Source organism: Bos indicus, chromosome 9 (assembly GCF_029378745.1).
Source record: "Bos indicus isolate NIAB-ARS_2022 breed Sahiwal x Tharparkar chromosome 9, NIAB-ARS_B.indTharparkar_mat_pri_1.0, whole genome shotgun sequence".
Lineage (NCBI taxonomy): Eukaryota > Metazoa > Chordata > Mammalia > Artiodactyla > Bovidae > Bos > Bos indicus.
In genome coordinates, this window is record NC_091768.1 from 95,421,062 (window position 1) to 95,439,049 (window position 17,988).

The 17,988-nt window shown below is 53.1% G+C and overlaps 1 protein-coding gene across 7 annotated transcripts in view; it reads left to right on the forward strand.

Annotated features, from left to right (window-relative positions):
* The window catches only part of TULP4 (TUB like protein 4), a 199,318-nt gene that overhangs the window by 179,084 nt on the left and 2,246 nt on the right, over nt 1-17,988 (forward strand). For 5 of the 7 annotated variants that reach the window (XM_070796447.1, XM_070796450.1, XM_070796452.1 and 2 more), the window contains 8 exons: nt 268-492; nt 618-686; nt 1,440-1,674; nt 4,434-4,578; nt 8,136-8,280; nt 10,221-10,314; nt 11,408-11,551; nt 13,931-16,452. In XM_070796447.1, the coding sequence (XP_070652548.1) occupies nt 268-492; nt 618-686; nt 1,440-1,674; nt 4,434-4,578; nt 8,136-8,280; nt 10,221-10,314; nt 11,408-11,551; nt 13,931-16,452 (3,579 nt within the window). The remainder of the gene's footprint in view (nt 1-267; nt 493-617; nt 687-1,439; nt 1,675-4,433; nt 4,579-8,135; nt 8,281-10,220; nt 10,315-11,407; nt 11,552-13,930; nt 16,453-17,988) is intronic. The other 2 variants (XM_070796448.1, XM_070796451.1) reach the window with 1 other exon arrangement.

A 17,988-nucleotide genomic window follows, 5' to 3' on the forward strand; every position in this document is an offset into this window, starting at 1 on the left:
TTTTTTGTCACCTAATTTAATGAGATAATCCATGTGAAAGAGTTTTGTAACACCGTTCTGGTGCTTTGGGCTCTGGCCTGGGGACCTAACTGCTATTCACCGACAGTACTGACTATCATATGGATCTAATGTTCTCTATTGTGCTTTTTAAAACCAACTTGCTGCAGATCTGTGAGATGACTTTGTTTTGCTCGACACGGGGTGCGTGACCTCGGTTTGCTTTCCCAAGAGTCCAGGCTGACTCACCCTCCCTTCCCTCCCCGGCAGCGCCCCATCGTGTCCATCTGCTGGGGACACCGGGACTCACGGCTGCTGATGGCTTCGGGACCGGCCCTGTACGTGGTGCGCGTGGAGCACCGGGTGTCCAGCCTGCAGCTGCTGTGCCAGCAGGCCATCGCCAGCGCCCTGCGCGAGGACAAGGACGTCAACAAGCTGACCCTGCCCCCCCGCCTTTGCTCCTACCTCTCCACTGCCTTCATTCCCACCATCAAGGTGAAGCCCCACCGCCTCCTCCCTCACCCTGCCCGCCTGCCCCCAAAGGACCGCAGGGAGGAGGGTGGGGTGTGGAGCACCAGTCACGTGGCACCCATAGTCTGCCGTTGTCCTCCCCTGTGCAGTCCGCCCCTCGTGTCCGTGTCCAAGGCAGATTGGTCCTGGGTGATGGAACTGATCCTCTCGTGGCACAGGTAGCGTTCCGAGCCTGACCGCGTGGCCCTCCCAACGACCAGTCTGTCGGTTCAGTCCTGACTCAGTGGCAGCCGCTGCCGTGATTCCCGTGTGCGAGAGCAGGGCACGTGTTCCTGGAAGTCAGATAGCTCTTCATCCACAGTTGCTGGAGTGGTCAGGATTGGGCCCCATTCAGTCCTAGGGTCTGTTCTCCTCACCCCTGTGCTCAGGAGGCCAACCCCACGCCGCACTGACTGCCAGCTGTAACTTGGCAGTAACCCAGGAGCTAGGATGTTCTTGGAGTGGGTGGACTGTGCTGCCAGTCGCTGTTTAAGGGCAGCTTTCCCTCCTACCCTCTGGGCCTCCCTCTGCTCCTTAGGTTCTTTTCTGTACAATATTCTCTTTTTTGTTTTCTGTCTTGCTTCTAAGTATCACATTGGCTTGTTGGTTACTTTTTCTCTAAAACATCAGAGTTTTAGAACCTGTTATGATTCCCCCCCACACCCCGAGTTGGTTTACAGTCTTAGTTCTGCAGTAGCGATTCTCAACCCTGGCTGCACATTCGAGTCACCTGTGGAGTTTTGAGAACATGCCTGTGCCCAGGCCCGCCCACAGGTTCCCGTTCCACTGTCTGAGGTGGGGTCCTGGCTGAGGTCTTTCTGAAAGCTCCTGGGAGAGTCCCATGGGCCCCCAGAGCTGTGAGTCCTGAGCTGCAGCCAGCACAGAGTCACCGGTGAGGCCCACATGCTCTTCCTTCCGTGTCCTGCCTGCAGCCCCCAATTCCAGACCCCAACAACATGCGGGACTTCGTCAGTTACCCGTCGGCTGGCAGCGAGCGGCTGCACTGCACCATGAAGCGCACAGAGGACGACCCGGAGGTGGGCGGCCCGTGCTACACACTCTACCTGGAGCACCTGGGCGGGCTGGTCCCCATCCTCAAGGGCCGGCGCGTCAGCAAGCTTCGGCCCGAGTTCGTCATCATGGACCCGCGGACCGACAGCCGAGCAGGTGGGGCCCTCCCCCGGGACACGGCGGCCAGTGCGGAGGTGGGACCTGTGGATGAAACACGAGCCAGCCTCGGCTGGCCAGTAGGGCCCTTGAGGCCGCTGTTTCTCTGTTAAAAGTTAAGGCTTCTCTAAATGCTGCTTCTGCCGGGGTTGTGAAAGCGTTCCGTAGGGCTCTGTGGGGTCGGGGCTGTGGTGAGAGGCAGCCAGCAGCTGCCTCTGCGGGTTACTTATCAGGTGTTCACTGAGGACCTTATGTGCTGTGAAGGCCATAGTGGGGGGGTGGGCAGAGGGAACAAGAGAGTTAAAGCTTCTGAACCTCCAGCCCACTCCTCAGCCTCCCTCTAGAATCTTACTTCTGCTCCTTGCTCATCCACCATTAGCTGCTTGTTAGCTGACTGCCGAGAGTAGTGTCCCAGTCATCCATGGAGATCTCGCATGATGGGCCAGCCCGTCCTTCCAGGAGCTCCCCCAGACTGGTCTCCGTGAGTGCGCCCAGGTGCTCCCTGCGCAGTTCTCCCGGGAGCCTCCCTCTCCTTCCTCCCTCCCTTCGGACAGCACTCTCCCCTGCACCTGCCCCCACAGCTGTATTTTGGACACATATAGCTTGTCTGCTTCCACTGCTCCACAGCTGGAAAGGAGTTTGGCCTCAGGTGAATTGTACACGGTGTTTCCCCCATGTCTGACTTAGATTTACATGGGACCTTGGGCTTTAGACAAGAGTGTTGATGCTGGAATGAGGCAGAAGACTTGGGGGCTGCCAGGACGGGGTGAGTGTATCTTGCACAGGAGAGGGACAAGAATTTGAGCAGGGCAGCAGGCTAGGGTGCTGCAGACCATGTTTGGAGACAGGGCTTTTAGGGGCAATTACGACTGAAGGAGGCTGTAAGGGTGGGGTCCTAATCCAGTATGATCGTGGCTTTGCAAGGAGGAGAGAGGTCTCTGGTCTGTCCACACGTGCATGCCGTGTAAGGACATGAGGCGGGACTGTCAGCAGGAAGGGAGAGCGCCATCGCCAGAACCTGATCCTGCTGGCACCCTGATCCCGGACTTCCAGCCTCCAGACTGAGAAAGTAAATTTCTGTTGTCTAAGCCCATGTGAGGTATTTTTGCCATAAACTTTGCTCCATAGACACCTTTGCTCTGAGCATTTTCACTGTGAAAAAAAAAATAACTCGCTGATAGTTTGGTCTGACAGCTTGGTTCCAGCTGCTTGAATGGCAGTAGTATTAGGGGATGGGACCTTGGGGAGGCGATGAGTTCAAGAGGGCAGGGCCTGTGTATCGTGAGCTCAGTGCCTGATAAAAAGGGCTGCAGTAAGATTCCCGGCCCCTCCTGCCGCGGGAGGGCACAGTGAGAAGCCCACAGTCCACAGCCCCGAAGAGGGCAGGACCGGAACCCAGCCATGCCGGTCCCCTGATCTGGGACATCCAGCCTCTAAAATGGCAAGACTTTAATTTCTGTTGTTTATAAGCCCCCTGGTGTGTGGTATATTATTATAGCAGCCTGAACAGACTAAGACATTAGTGAGAAAAAGAGCAAGTAGTGAGTCCCATAGCAATGGTGAAATCCTGGCCTACACAAGTAGGTCAGTGCTGAGTGGACAGTGTGTTGCAGAACTTGCTCAGGTCAGTGGACTGGCTCATTGCTCAGGAACACGTGGAAGCGTCCTGTGGGCTCACAGGGGTTTCTGAATCGTGGCCAAGCTTTCTCTGATCCAGGAATAGTTTGTAATTATCTAATTACAGATAAAGCACTACTCGGGGCGGGTGATGGGGCTCGGATGCCCAGCACTGGGGCTTGCTGGGTGCAGGAGTTGTGTTCCCCGGTCTGGGCAGCAGTTTAGGGCTGCGGTGGTGACACAGACGGGGTATCAGCGGTCTCCCTGCCTGGTTGTTCTGCTCTGCCTCCTGTGGCCTCCGAGAGGCCCCTGTCTGCAGATGTCACCTCCATATGCTCAGAAACCTAGAGACTGGTTTGAATGAACAGACTCATCCTTGTAGATGTAAGTAGCCCTTTTGAACGACCAGATCTCTCATGTTCTAGAAATAATTTCACTCAGCTTCTTTATTATTTTGCCAGATAATGTTCTTGGAGCCCCAGGGGATGAGGAAGTCAGCAAAGGAGAAGGGTATTTTGGGGGAAAAGTCTAACATGAACTCCATCTGCTCTGTGGCTTTGTGACAGCCCACTCCCGCACATCGCCTCCATCTCTGGCCTGGTGGCCGGCTGGCTCCCACACGGGCCCCTCCGTGGAGTCCAAAGCTGTCGCTCAGTGTCTGCTGCTGGGGTTCTCTTCCAGCCGTTGCTCAGAGCAGGTTGGAACCCACTGGGGGGTCTTCCCAGGTCCCGGGTCAGCAGCAGGCCCCCAGGGGGCAGTGATGGGGCTGGGAGGGCCCTGAGTCGGCAAGCCGCTTGCGTGGCCTGGGTCCCAGGGCTGCTGAGAGCCCGTGTGGGCCCAGACCGATACTGGGGGCTCCCGTGGTGCAAGAGCACAGCCGATTTGGCTCCAGCTTTCCATACAGTAAATGTGGCCAGGATGTTTTTTACATTCCAGAGGTGTTACAGTTCATACCCGTGTTGATAGCAACTGGAGTAGTGTGAAAATGTAGAAGGAAAACTGTCCTGCCCCTTCCTGTTTCAACCTCTAGACTAAAAATGACGGCCTGTGGAGTGAGTCTGTCCTCTGGTTTCCAGTAACGACCACTGCTGGGGGCTAATGGGCGTCACTCCCCTAAATGTTGCTGCTTGATGTCTCACCAGATGAAATCTATGGAAACAGCTTGATTTCCACCATGATCGACAGCTGCAACTGCTCAGACTCCAGCGACATTGAACTGAGTGATGACTGGGCTGCCAAGAAGTCTCCCAAAATCTCCCGAGCTAGCAAATCACCCAAACTCCCAAGGTAACCTGGATGTGCAGGAGTGTGCTCCCTGCTGTGTGTCTCTGGAGATGTGTCAGGTGTGTCTGCGGCAGAGTCCCACTGAAATCGACAGCTGAGGGGCACAGGCAGCAAAGGCAGCCACCTTTCATCCAGAAGGCCTGCCTGCAGCCATCTCAGCTTCCCTCATCCTCTCCTTTGCAACAGAAAAAGGCGTCCGGGAGGAGGTCTGCTAAGCGCACAGGACTTCCAGGGGTCAGCACCGATGGTGGGTGCTATGGGGGTCACAGCCAGGGAGCTTATTTTATCTTCCACTTTGAAAAGAGTAAGGAAGAGGGTTTACAGTGTATGTAGCATGTTAAAGAGAATGTCAAATTGTTGTTCAGTCACCCGGTCGTGTCCAACTCTTTGCGACCCCATGGACTGCAACACGCCAGGCGTCCCTGTCCCTCACCAGCTCCCAAAGTTTGCGCAAGTTCATGTCCATTGCATCAGTGATACCATTCAGCTCTCTCATCCTCTAGCGCCTTCTTCTCCTTATGCCCTCAATCTTTCCCAGCATCAGGGACTTTTCCACTGAGTCAGCTGTTTGCATCAGATGACCAAAATTCAGGAGTTTCAGCTTCAGCATCAGTCCTTCCAATGAGTATTCAGGGTTGATTTCCCTTAAGATTGGCTGGTTTGATTTCCTTGCTGTCCAAGGGACTCTCAGAAGTCTTCTCCAACACCACAGTTTGAAGGCATCAATTCTTTGGCACTCAGCCTTATTTACGGTCCAGCTCTCACAACTGTACGTGACCACTGGGAAGACCATAGCCTTGACTATATGGACCTTTGTCGGCAGAGCAATATCTCAGCTTTTCAACACACTGTCTAGGTTTCTCATAGCTTTCCTGCCAAGAAGCAAATATCTTCTGATTTCATGGCTGCAGTCACCATCTGCAGTGATCTTAGAGCCCACAAAGAGGAAATCGGTCACTACTTCCACCTTTTGCCTTCTATTTGCCATGAAGTAATGGGGCCAGATGCCATGATCTTAGTTTTTTTAATATTTCTTTTTAAGCCAGCTCTTTCACGCTCATTAGGAGGCTCTTTAGTTCCTCTTTGCTTTCTGCTATCAGAGTGGTATCATCTGCATATCTGAGTTTGTTGATGTTTCTCCCACCTATCTTGATTCTAGCCTGCAACTCATCCAGCCCGGCATTCTCATGATGTGCCCAGTGTATGGATTAAACAAGCAGGATGACAGCAGACAGCCCTGCCTTACTCCTTTCTCAATCTTGTTTTATCTTCTACTTTGAGAAGAGTAAAGAAGAGGTTTTTACATTGTATGTAATGTGTTAAAGAAAATGTCAATTACATGCCTATAATTCTGTAATGGGAAAGTAGTGAACTAAAAAATAATAATCCTAAAGTTTGTCATAAGGAATGGCAAAACGCTGAGAGTAGATGGAAGGGCCTTTGTTGTTATAGATAAGAAACCCAGCATTCCCTGTCCCAGCTCCCTGGCCTGAACACCGATTTCCTTAAAGGGTGCATTGATCGTCACTGAGACCCTCACCTCTAAATATCCTCTAAAGTTCCTGCGTGTTGCAGTCTCCAGAGCTGGCCCTCCTTCCTGCCGTCTCCAAGTGAATCCCCCCACCTGGCAGCCAGGCTGGTTGTCCTCAACACGAGAGCTTTAACCAGCTCTGTCCTCCTCAGCCCTAGATGTCTTATCGAGTCCTCAAGCCCATATAAGCGCAGAAGGCGGTGGCACCCCACTCCAGTACTCTTGCCTGGAAAATCCCACGGGCGGAAGAGCCTGGTAGGCTGCAGTCCATGGGGTCGCACAGAGTCGGACACGACTGAGCGACTTCACTTTGACTTTTCACTTTCATGCATTGGAGAAGGAAATGGCAACCCACTCCAGTGTTCTTGCCTGGAGAATCCCAGGGAGGGGGAGCCTGGTGGGCTACCGTCTATGGGGTCGCACAGAGTCGGACACGACTGAAGCGACTTCGCAGCAGCAGCAGCAGCAGCAAGCGCATATATGTGAGACTCAGTGTTGCTCCGTCATAGAGTGCCATCAGCCTTACCATATTCATCTTTATAATACTGTACTCTCTGAGGCAGATTGGCGTTAAACACATGTCCCCTATGTCATGACCACGGAAACTGAAGGAAAACTTTAGATCTGCTACTGCTGCTGCTAAGTCGCTTCAGTTGTGTCCGACTCTGTGCGACCTCATAGACAGCAGCCCATCAGGCTCTGCCATCCCTGGGATTCTCCAGGCAAGAACACTGGAGTGGGTTGCCATTTCCTTCTCCATTTCGTGAAAGTGAAGTTGCTCAGTTGCATCCGACTGGTAGCGACCCCATGGACTGAAGCCTACCAGGCTCCTCCATCCATGGGAGTTTCTAGGCAAGAGTACTGGAGTGGCTTGCCATTGCCTTCTCCATTAGATCTGCTAGTTTAGTTTAAATATAGTGGCAAAATGCTAGGTCAGTCTTTTGAAATCCAAATATCATGTATTAGGACCTGTGAAGTTGTTGTGGCCTTCAGGTGAGAAATAACTCTTCCCACCCGCCATTTTCCCCAGGATTAATTTTGTAAACCCCTGACAGAATGCATTTCTAAACACACTATGTGTTGTTGTTGGTTAGCTGCTAAGTCGTGTCTGACACTTTTGCAACCCACTAGGCTCCACCATGCATGGGATTTCCCAGGCAGGAATACTACAGTGGGTTGCCATTTCCTTCTGCAGAGGCTCTTCCTGACTCATGAGTTGAACCCACATCTCCTGCCCTGTAGGTGAATGCTTTACCACTGAGCCACCTGGGAGGCCCACTTTAGTAGAAAGTAAAAGTTAATTCTCAAGTGAAAGCATCAGTTGCTCTGCTGCTGCTGCTGCTGCTGCTAAGTCACTTCAGTCATGTCCGACTCTGTGTGACCCCATAGACAGCAGCCCACCAGGCTCCCCCGTCCCTGGAATTCTCCAGGCAAGAACACTGGAGTGGGTTGCCATTTCCTTCTCCAATGCATGAAAGTGAAAAGTGAAAGTGAAGTCGCTCAGTCGTGTCCGACGCTCAGCGACCCCATGGACTGCAGCCTATCAGGCTCCTCCGTCCATGGGATTTTCCAGGCAAGAGTACTGGAGTGGGGTGCCATTGCTTTCTCCAGTTAGTTGCTCAGTTGTGTCCAACTCTTTGCAACCCCATGGACTGGGGCCTGCCAGGTTTCTCTGTCCCTGGAATTCTCCAGGCAAGAATACTGGAATGGGGTAGCCATTCCCTTCTCCAGGGGATCTTCCCAACCCAGGGATCGAACCCAGGTCTCCTGCATTGCTGGCAGATTCTTTACCATCTGAGCCACCAGAGAAGCCTCAAGTAAAAGTTCCTTACAAATAAATCACTTGATCTAACTGCAGTTTATTTTTAAATAGACACTATTCCACATACAATTCTGTCCTTCTTTCCTCACGTTCATAAGGCAAAAAAGCAGGCGGTATGGACTTCATTAAACTAAGGGCCCCGCCCCTGAGAGTGTGGCGTCCCCGGGGGCCCACGGGTGGTGCCTGACCTTGGCCTGGTCTCTGCAGGATCAACATCGAGGCCCGGAAGTCCCCCAAGCTGTCTCGCGCCGCTCAGGAGCTCTCCCGCTCTCCTCGCCTGCCCATGCGCAAGCCGTCCATCGGCTCACCCAGCCTGGCGCGGAGGGAGTTCCCCTTTGAAGATATCACTCAGGTATTGGAGCCCCGCTGCCCTTCCCCCTTGAACGTGGGTGAGGGCCGCTGAGTCCTGGCGACCGTCTCCGTGCCTGGGACGGCAGCCCCTCGGGGCCCTTGTCACCTCCTTGTCCCACTCGGTCTCTCTCCCACCTCGGGGATCCCTGTGGCTACCATGAGAGCCTTCTCCAAGGCAGCTCTGCTTGAGACATCTCCTCACGTCCACCGCAGGACCCCCAACCGCTCCTGACCCCTCAGTGACTCCCAGCGTCCCAGGAGCCCAGCCCTGGTAGCAGCCCCACGTCTGGCCGGCCTGCCTCCCTCCTGGCCCCCTTCACCCCGGGGCCACTGCCTCGAGGTTGACTGCGCTCTTCCGCTTTCTGACTGCATCTCCCGGTCAGTGGGCCCACCTTCTTGTCTCCTCCCCGTGGTTTCTGTCTTCAGGTTTCCAGGTGTAACCACCTCTGTCCAAAGCCCGCCTTCCCTGGCTTAGCCACAATAAGGCCAGTGCATCCTGCTTATGCTCCCTTATCCTTTCTCATGACTCCCTTGTGTGTGAATAACTACAAGCCTTATCTCCTCCCTTGGGTTATAAGCTGAGTGTATGTATGTATATAGGTTTTTGTTTTTAACTATAACTGACCTGCAACACTATTGTTAGTTCCTGGTGTACAACATAGTGATTTGGTATTTTTATATGTTTTTAAATGGTCACTATGATAAGTCTGCTTACTGGCTGTCACCATACAAAGCTATTACAATATTATTGACTATATTCTCCATGCCGTACATTTCATCCCTGAAAGTGTTTATTTTGTAACTGGAGTTGTAGCTCTCAATCTCCCTCACCTATTTCACTCATCCCCCTCCACCCCCACCCCAGCAACCACCTGTTTGTTCCCCATGAATCTGTTTCTGTTTTACATTTGTTCATTTGTTTTGTTTTTTGCAGTCCACGTATAAGTGAAATCATGCAGTATTTGTCTGACATACTTCACTTAGCATATACTCTCCAGGTCTCTTCGTGGTATTGCAGATGGCTAACATTTCACTCTTTCTGTGGCTGAGTAACACTTTAGCGTGTGCGTGTGTTCACCACAGCTTCTTTGCCCATTTATCTGTTGTTGGGTAGTTAGGATGCCTCCATGTCTTGGATGCTTTAAATAATACTGCTTTGAACATTAGAAGTGCACATATCTTTTCAAATTAGGGTTTTAAGGGTTTTCTTTTCAGACGGTACCCACAAATGGAATTACTGAATCATATGGTATTTCAATTTTTAGTTTTTGAGGAACCTCCATACTGTTTCTCACAGTGGCTGTACCAGCTTACGTTTCTACCAGCAGTGTTGGAGGGTTCCCTTTTCTTGAGGAGCTGGATTTTATTCATCTTTATTATTGCTTTTGCACCTGTGTGTGCACACACGCATGCACACACACACAGCCTCACACACAGCCTATGTATGTCTGTGGTTTTGGGCACAGTGATAACTTAAAATTTTTTGAAATTTAATCGAATGAGAAAACAGATAATTGGGTGGTCTCGGGACACACAGTTATCAGTGCAACTGATGTTTCCAGGAGAAATATCAAGGCTAAGAATGGAGTCAGAGCTTGGTACCCTTGTAGTTCAAGTGACAGGCAAAAGGATAGGCGAAGAAAAGTGTGCCAAAGTCACTCTTGTGACCTTTTAACCTCCCCACGCATGGACATGCTGGGATCCGTCCACCCCTTGCTCCCAGCCCGAGAACCACAGCCCGTGAGCCACCATTTGGAAACAGGGCTGTTGTGCTCTCGTCAGCGTCTGGTCTTGAAAACGGTGGAATGACACAGGGTGAATATTTCCATCAGCAGCCACCGCCAGTGGCTTTTTAAGCAAAAAGTGTTAGCATTCTTACTTCTTAAGTGATTGATAGAAAATATGGAAACAGATTGTGATTCTTCTTCCTTTTTCCCACAGCACAACTATCTCGCTCAGGTCACGTCTAATATCTGGGGAACCAAATTTAAGATCGTGGGCTTGGCTGCTTTCCTGCCAACCAACCTCGGTGCAGGTAAGCGCTGCACCATCGGAACTCAGACTCAGGGATCGATTCAGCCTCCAGTGGTGTACAGTGAGCTCTTACAGCACCAAAAGATGAGTTTGTATTTCCCTCCAAAGTTTGACTCAAGCCACCATGATTTAGTGAAGAATAGAATTATTGTTCAATTTTTTTTTTTTGCCAGTGGTGCTTCCATTTTTTTATATAAGCCCTGGGTGATAAAAATAGCCAAAAGCTCTGATAGGTTTTCTGGTCATTTTGATTTCTGGCCTTTTACTGTGGGCAGATTTTGGTACCAGTGTCCTCAGGTTCTTGAAGCAAAAGCAATTTTTGAGGAAAGCCAAGAAGAGAGCATTAGAGGCTATAAGAACAAGTTGGCTGACTGTTAGTGCAGTTCTTAGTGGTAAATCTTTATAGACTTCATTTTTGAGTACCAGTTAAATGTCATGTCTGTTGGAAGCTTGAGACATTGGGGAAAATGGAATTGGGAAGACAGAGCCAAGCAGGAACCCAGAGCATCTGGCTCTCTCTCTACCCAACTCTAGTGAGTAGCTCTATATGCTCACGTTTACTCGGCTCACGTTTTATAGAAAGCATGTGGCAGTTCTCTATCCTGATATTTAAAGTAAGTCAGACCAAGAATTCAGTCCTGAATAAAAGCAGAATTTGATTCCCCGAGCTTGGCATTGTGGTTATCATAACTATTTTCACTAAATTATCCTTCTGATTACAAATGAGGTTTTTTTCAAAATAAATTTATCATACCCAGCTCATTCCAAAACAGAATTTGTCTTTGACATGTGAAATGTATGTGGTTCTATCGACAAACTACTGGCAGAGTGGCTGGGCAATTTGTCGTGTAGACTGAGAATTTGCCGTGTCCAGGTGTTTGTTGTTCCCGCATCCACGCTGTGTCCGGGTCAGGGGTTGGCGGTCTTGTGTCTGGAAGGGCTGCCCTTGGGCCCTGGGCTCTGCCTGCACGAGATCTGTCTTCTGACGGCAGAGCCGCCGTGGCCCCGTTTCCCTTCCCACAAGGGGCTCTGCTGACGCCTTGGCTGTCGTCTGCCGCATCTCTGTTGACTGTGTCCCTCCTCCTCCCCACCAGTAATCTACAAAACTAGCCTCCTGCATCTCCAGCCGAGGCAGATGACTATCTATCTCCCAGAGGTTCGGAAGATTTCCATGGACTACGTTAATTTACCTGTCTTCAACCCAAATGTTTTCAGTGAAGATGAAGATGACTTGCCAGGTGTGTTCACACATGTCAACCAGTTTGTCACGAGCCCATACTCTCTGTTAATGGTGAGGGGGACAGAGTGGTAAGTAGTTGAGGATTCCAGCATGTCAGGTGTGCCTGCAGACGCGGTTTGGAAAAGGTACAGCTTCCTCAGTCAGGGTGGAAGGTGTGTGAGGTGTCGCGGGGGAAAGGGCGCATCCTGTCACTGGTTTAGGGAGGAAGAAGCCACCAGAGCAAGGGCGATTGCAGGGCCGTGACGCCTCCTGTTCACAGAGAACTCCACCATCTCGTTCCCCTCACGGTTTTCCTCTTGGTCCCATGCCCGGATAAAGAGACGTTATCAGGACCAGTCAGGACTCAGAAATCAGAACTGAAGCCCAGTCTCACCGGCCCTAGGCCAGCCCTCATCCTGTCAGCCCCTGCTTAGAGAATGACATCACTGAGATGACCTTGTGCCCACAAAGCCCGGTTTCTCAAACCTGCCCTGGCTCCCGGGTGGAAAACCTGTGCATTTCAGCCTCTCTCTCTCTCAAGTGCAGTGCAGGGCTCTGTGCATGGAAGCCTGGTCTGAGTTAAAATCTGGTACAAGGTTTTAAAATTGTAGTTTACAAATTTGAGATATTTGTAGCATCTCAAATTAATTTAAGTGCTTTCTGGTCAGGGGACCCTATTTTGATTATTAATAGATTAAAATGATTTGTAATTAGTCTGCCAGTTACTTGTCTGTGACTATTCTCAAAAAAGCCTGTCTGCAGTTATGTAAATACAGGCTCTGAAAAATCTCTGGTTTCTGAGCCAGAGGAACCCTGCATGGTTCGTAGACTTCTCCTGTCCCTGGTCATTCTCAGACAGAGGGGCTCTGTTCCTCCCCGTGGAGTGCAGGGCGGGGGGCTCTGATCCCACCTCAGGCCTGAACGTGGGGACTCGCTTGACTTCTCTCAGCCTAGGTTTTTACCTGTAAAGCAGTGTGGTGCTTGCTCATGGTAGCCGCCTCTGGTCCTCTGACAGCTTCTCTATCTGAGTGGTGAAGCAAATATTATCAACTCAGGCAGTCCTGATGGGCACGGTTTTGGAACCACAGGAGCCTGCCGTTTGGCGAGGCTGCACACATTTGAGCATATAGCCCATGTCCTGCTGTTCACAGCCTCGGATATAGGAGTGTCTTTTACACTTTCCCTGTGTTGGCCTCCATTCTCCTGGAAGGTGACAGGTAGGGCTCTGTCTGACGCTAAGCTGTGGTCATAATCGTCTGCGGTTCCCTGTGGATGAGGGGCTTACACTTAGTGCTGAGGACATGACAGAGGCCCTCCTTCAGCGGGGAAGATGCCTGCCCTCAGAGTTCCGTGCAGAGGGGAGAGCATCTGGAAGAGGAAGCGAAACAGAAAGAGTAGATTTGAGATGGGGCCCAGGTTCGGGCAGCCAGGAGGTCGTGCTGTCTCACTAGAGCACCCAGGGGCGGGGAGAGTCTGTTACAGGAGCTGAGGGCAGGCTTGGCTTTTCATGAACCAGCTGGCTTCATGCTACAGTCCTGGTGAAAGGTCAGCCAGCCTCTGCGATTAGCCTGTTAAACTCTTATTTCCTGCTCACACACTAGCAGCACTCACAGGCCTGCGGGAGTCAGCTTGGCACGCTCGGTGAACACTGTAGTCAGGGTCATTCAGACAGTGGCCCTGAGCACTCACATGTGCTCTGCCGATCATTGTGCAAATGCACACTGTACAAATAAGACACATCTACAGGGTTTGTTCAGTGTGGCCCACCTTACATACTATTTGAAAAGCTAAAAAGCAGATAAATTAGGAAATGACCCTTCCCCTCATATGCAGATTTGCTGGAAGAGTCTTTTCAGTGGTCTTTTCTGCTGCATTTCACATGGTTCTATTTATAGAAACTTAATTTATATACAAATCTCAGACACACATGTGCTGCAGAACGTGTCCTACCCTGACCAGCCCATAACTCTGGAGATATCTACCCCAAAGCCTAGGCATTGAATCTTCAGTGGACTTTGATACTGTACCACTGCCCGCTTCCTGCACAAAACAGTGGCCCCTTTTATCAAGATCACAAGTTATCAGCATCTTTAAACACTTAGTTATTTGCCCCGGTGCCACTGAGGTACATGGTGTTTATTGAAAAGCTCTGGCAATGCCCTAAGCTTATGGATGACTGTAGGCTGCCCTGAAGAACCCATCAGGTTCATCCTGTGTGATCTTCTAGAAACATTAGGGAAGTTTTGCATAACTTGTGTGAACTGTTTGGCTTTCCCTAAGCAAACACACCTTCCTCTGTAGCCATTGCATTTTGTATGCAGGAGGACTGGATGAGTTGTGCTGACCCAGTTTCATGGCACTGTTTTGTAAGCAGCTCATCTCCCTAATTGCCTTCCAGTGACAGGAGCATCTGGTGTACCCGAAAACAACCCGCCCTGTACCGTGAACATCCCCATCGCCCCCATCCACAGCTCAGCTCAAGCCATGTCCCCCACGCAGAGCATCGGGCTGGTGCAGTCCCTGCTGGCCAACCAGAATGTGCAGCTGGACGTCCTGACCAATCAGACCACAGCCGTGGGCGGTGCCGAGCACGCGAGTGAGAGTGCTGCCCAGTACCCCGTGTCCAGCCAGTACCCCGTGTCCAGCCGCTACTCCAACCCCGGCCAGGTGATCTTTGGAGGCGTGGAGATGGGCCGCGGCCTCCCCAACCCACCTCAGCTCTCCCTGCCACCGCCAGCCCAGGGGACCATCCAGCTGTCCGTGCTAGACCTTGGCGACAGAGACCACGAGCATCTGCAAAAGCCAGCCAAGGCCCTGCGGCCGGTGCCCCAGTTGGCCACTGAGGGGGATGCCGTGGTGTTCAGTGCCCCCCAGGAGGTCCAGGTGGCCAAGATGAACCCCCCGCCCCCCTACCCCGGAACCATCCCCGCCGCCCCTACCACGGCGGCGCCGCCACCCCCGCTGCCGCCCCCGCAGCCCCCGGTGGACACGTGCTTGAAGAAGGGCGACTTCTCTCTGTACCCCACAGCGGCGCATTACCAGCCGCCCCTGGGCTACGAGCGGATCACCACCTTCGACAGCAGCGGCAACGTGGAGGAGGTGTGCAGGCCCCGGACGCGGATGCTCTGCTCCCAGAACACCTACACGCTGCCCGGCCCGGGCAGCTCGGCCACGCTGAGGCTCACGGCCACCGAGAAGAAGGTCCCGCAGCCCTGCACCAGCGCCACCCTTAACCGCCTGACGGTACCGCGCTACTCCATCCCCCCGGGGGACCCGCCGCCCTACCCCGACCTCACCGGCCAGCTTGGCCCCAGCCGGGGCGCGGGGCAGAGGCCAGACGGCGGCCTCATCCACGCCACGCTGCGCAGGAACAACCGCGAGGCGGCGCTCCGGGCGGCGCAGCTGGCGGAGCTCCCGCGGCCGCCGCCGCACCCGCCCAAGCCCAAGGGCACGGCGCCCTTCCCCGCGCGGCCGCCGCCCGCGCTCTACACCTGCAGCCAGTGCAGCGGCGCAGGGGGCGCGGCGGGCCGGCCCGACCCGGGGGCGCAGCCGGGCGCCAGCCTGGCGCACGCGGCCAGCACCTCTCCGCTGACCTCCCAGTCGTCCTACAACCTTCTGGGCGCGGCCGAAGGCGCCCGCGAGCGTGCTGACTACGTGAACTCGGCCTTCACTGAGGACGAGGCGCTGGCCCAGCACTGTCCAGCCGACAAGCCGCCGAGGCACCCGGCGCTGGGCGAGGCCGCTGTGGCCGTTAAGCGGCCGCCCCCCTACCAGTGGGACCCCGTGCTGGGGGAGGATGTGTGGGTCCCTCAGGAAAGGACAGCCCAGAGCACGGTGCCCAACCCCCTGAAACTGCCCCCTCTGGTGGTGGGTCCAGGCCAGCACCTAGACGTGTCCCGAGTGCCCTTCGTCTCCCCCAAGGTTCCTGCCAGCCCTGCTGCCACTTTCCAGCCCGGCTATGGGATGGGGGTGCCCTACTCGGCCGGCTGCAGCACCTCCCCGCTGCCAGGGGTGCAAGCTCCCTGCTCCCCGAAAGACGCCCTGGCCGCAGCACAGTTTGCTCAGCAGGAGTCCACCGTGGTTCTGCAGCCCGCCTACCCGCCCAGCCTGGCCTATTGCACCCTGCCCCCCATGTACCCGGGAAGCAGTGCCTGCTCCAGTTTACAGCTGCCCCCTATTGCCTTGCACCCCTGGAACTCCTACAGCCCCTGCCCCCCCGTGCAGAACCCCCAGGGCACTCTCCCCCCCAAGGCACACTTGGTGGTGGAGAAGCCCCTGGTGTCCCCACCGCCCACTGACCTCCAAAGCCACCTGGGGACAGAGGTGATGGTGGAGACCGCAGACAACTTCCAGGAAGTCCTCTCCCTGACGGAGAGCCCGATCCCCCAGCGGACAGAGAAATTCGGGAAGAAGAACCGAAAGCGGCTGGACAGCAGGGCAGAGGAGGGCAATGTTCAGGCCATCACCGAGGGCAAGGTGAAGAAGGAGGCTCGGACGCTGAGCGACTTTAATTCCCTCATCTCCAGCCCCCGCTTGGGGAGAGAGAAGAAGAAAGTGAAGAGTCAGAAGGACCAGCTGAAGTCCAAGAAGCTGAATAAGACGAACGAGTTCCAGGACAGCTCAGAGAGCGAGCCGGAGCTCTTCATCAGTGGGGATGAGCTGATGAACCAGAGCCAGGGCAGCAAGAAGGGCTGGAAGAGCAAGAGGAGCCTGCGGGCGGCCAGCGAGCTGGAGGAGTTCAAGTGCAGGAAGGCCAGCGAGAAGGAGGACGGCCGGCTGGGCAGCCAGGGCTTTGTGTACGTCATGGCCAACAAGCAGCCGCTCTGGAATGAGGCCACCCAGGTGTACCAGCTGGACTTCGGGGGGCGGGTGACCCAGGAGTCGGCAAAGAACTTCCAGATCGAGCTGGAGGGGCGGCAGGTAAGAGGCCATGTCCCGGGGTGCGGCCAGAATGCGACCTTCTGGTCGCGACAGATCTCTGGGCTCTGGCCTTCCAGGAGAATTATTCAGAAGGCCGATGGGAACTATGGGAAGCAGCTGATGTCTCTTAGGTTGGGGCCACTTGGACCTCTCATTTTCAGTGTGCCCGTCTTACTTATTTCTCACCAAAGTAACCCATGTCCTGATTTTTTAAAGTCCGATGGTTCCTACAAGACCCATGAGGAAAGTAGCAGGCACTTACCCGCTCCCAGAACCTACCCTCCCAGAGGCTTACTCTTCCAGTTCTGTGTGCTTTTCCTGGTGTCTGTCGATGCATCAGCAAAGAACACGTTTCTACTTCTGTCTCTTGATTTTTCAGTTTGGGGCATCATGCATTTATTTCTCTCTGAGCAACCTGAGGGTTCATTTTCTTCACCCTAGTCTCTCCCCAGCACAGGTGAACTTTCCCTTCCCCTTTTCCCAGGTAAATCAGTCATTGTGGGTCCCTGATTGTGCCTCTAAATATGACTCATCTCTGAGCCACTACATTTCCTTTATTGCGTAGGCTCATTGCCCTAGACGTAACGACTACCCAGCTTCTGGTAGCTTATTTCTCTGTGTTTCTGTCATTAAGTCCTTCCCTGACTCTCCGGCAGAACATGCATCTCCTCTTGGTACACTTGAGCCTTTTTCATAGTTTCTCAGTTCTTCCTGTTCCAACTTGGAGTTGTTGTGGTCCCACTGCATGGCTGTCAGTCTGGACTATCCTTCCCTACTATTCTGGGAACTCTTTTCACTGCTCATTTAAATCTCAACATTGTTAATTTGCTCAACAAATGTTTATAGAGTACCTGCTAAATACCTGGCAATCTTCTGGGCCCAGGAGTTGGCAAATTATGGCCCACAGGCCCACCCAGCCTGCAGCCTCTTTCTATAAATAATGTTTTATTGAGACACAGGCACATCCGTCCACTTCAGTACTATCTACCCTTCTCTCACCCTACAACAGCAGTTCAGTAGTTGTGGGAAAGTCCACGTGACCTGCAAAGTCTGAAATGTTTATTATCTGCCCTTCCCAGAGAGTTTGCCAACCTTTGTTTTGAGTGCTGAAATTAGAGCACTGAGGAAATCAGAGGAAAGGTCCCTGTTCCTCATGGAGTTTACAAAAATGGAAAAGAGACCATGAACAAATGAATGTCACATCATGTAACAACATCAGTAGTGTGGTCCCGGTAAGCCCTGGGGTGACCGGAACGCAGAGGCCCACAAGGGGACCAAGTGTGCTTTCCTGGTCCCTCTCTGAGCAGGGATGTCTGATAGTCACAAGCGGTGGTTCTCTTAAGCCTCTGAGCCTGGAGATTCCTTTCTCTGCTGCTCCTTTCTCTCTGTTTCCTTGGTGGAGAAACCCCTTCCTCTGACCCATGGAGCTCCCCATGCTCCGAATCTTCCTTGTGGCCTCCCCACTGCACAGTTCAACATGGTCCTCCATGCGTTTATTTCCCACTTACTCACAGTTAGATTGAGGAGCTTATCAGA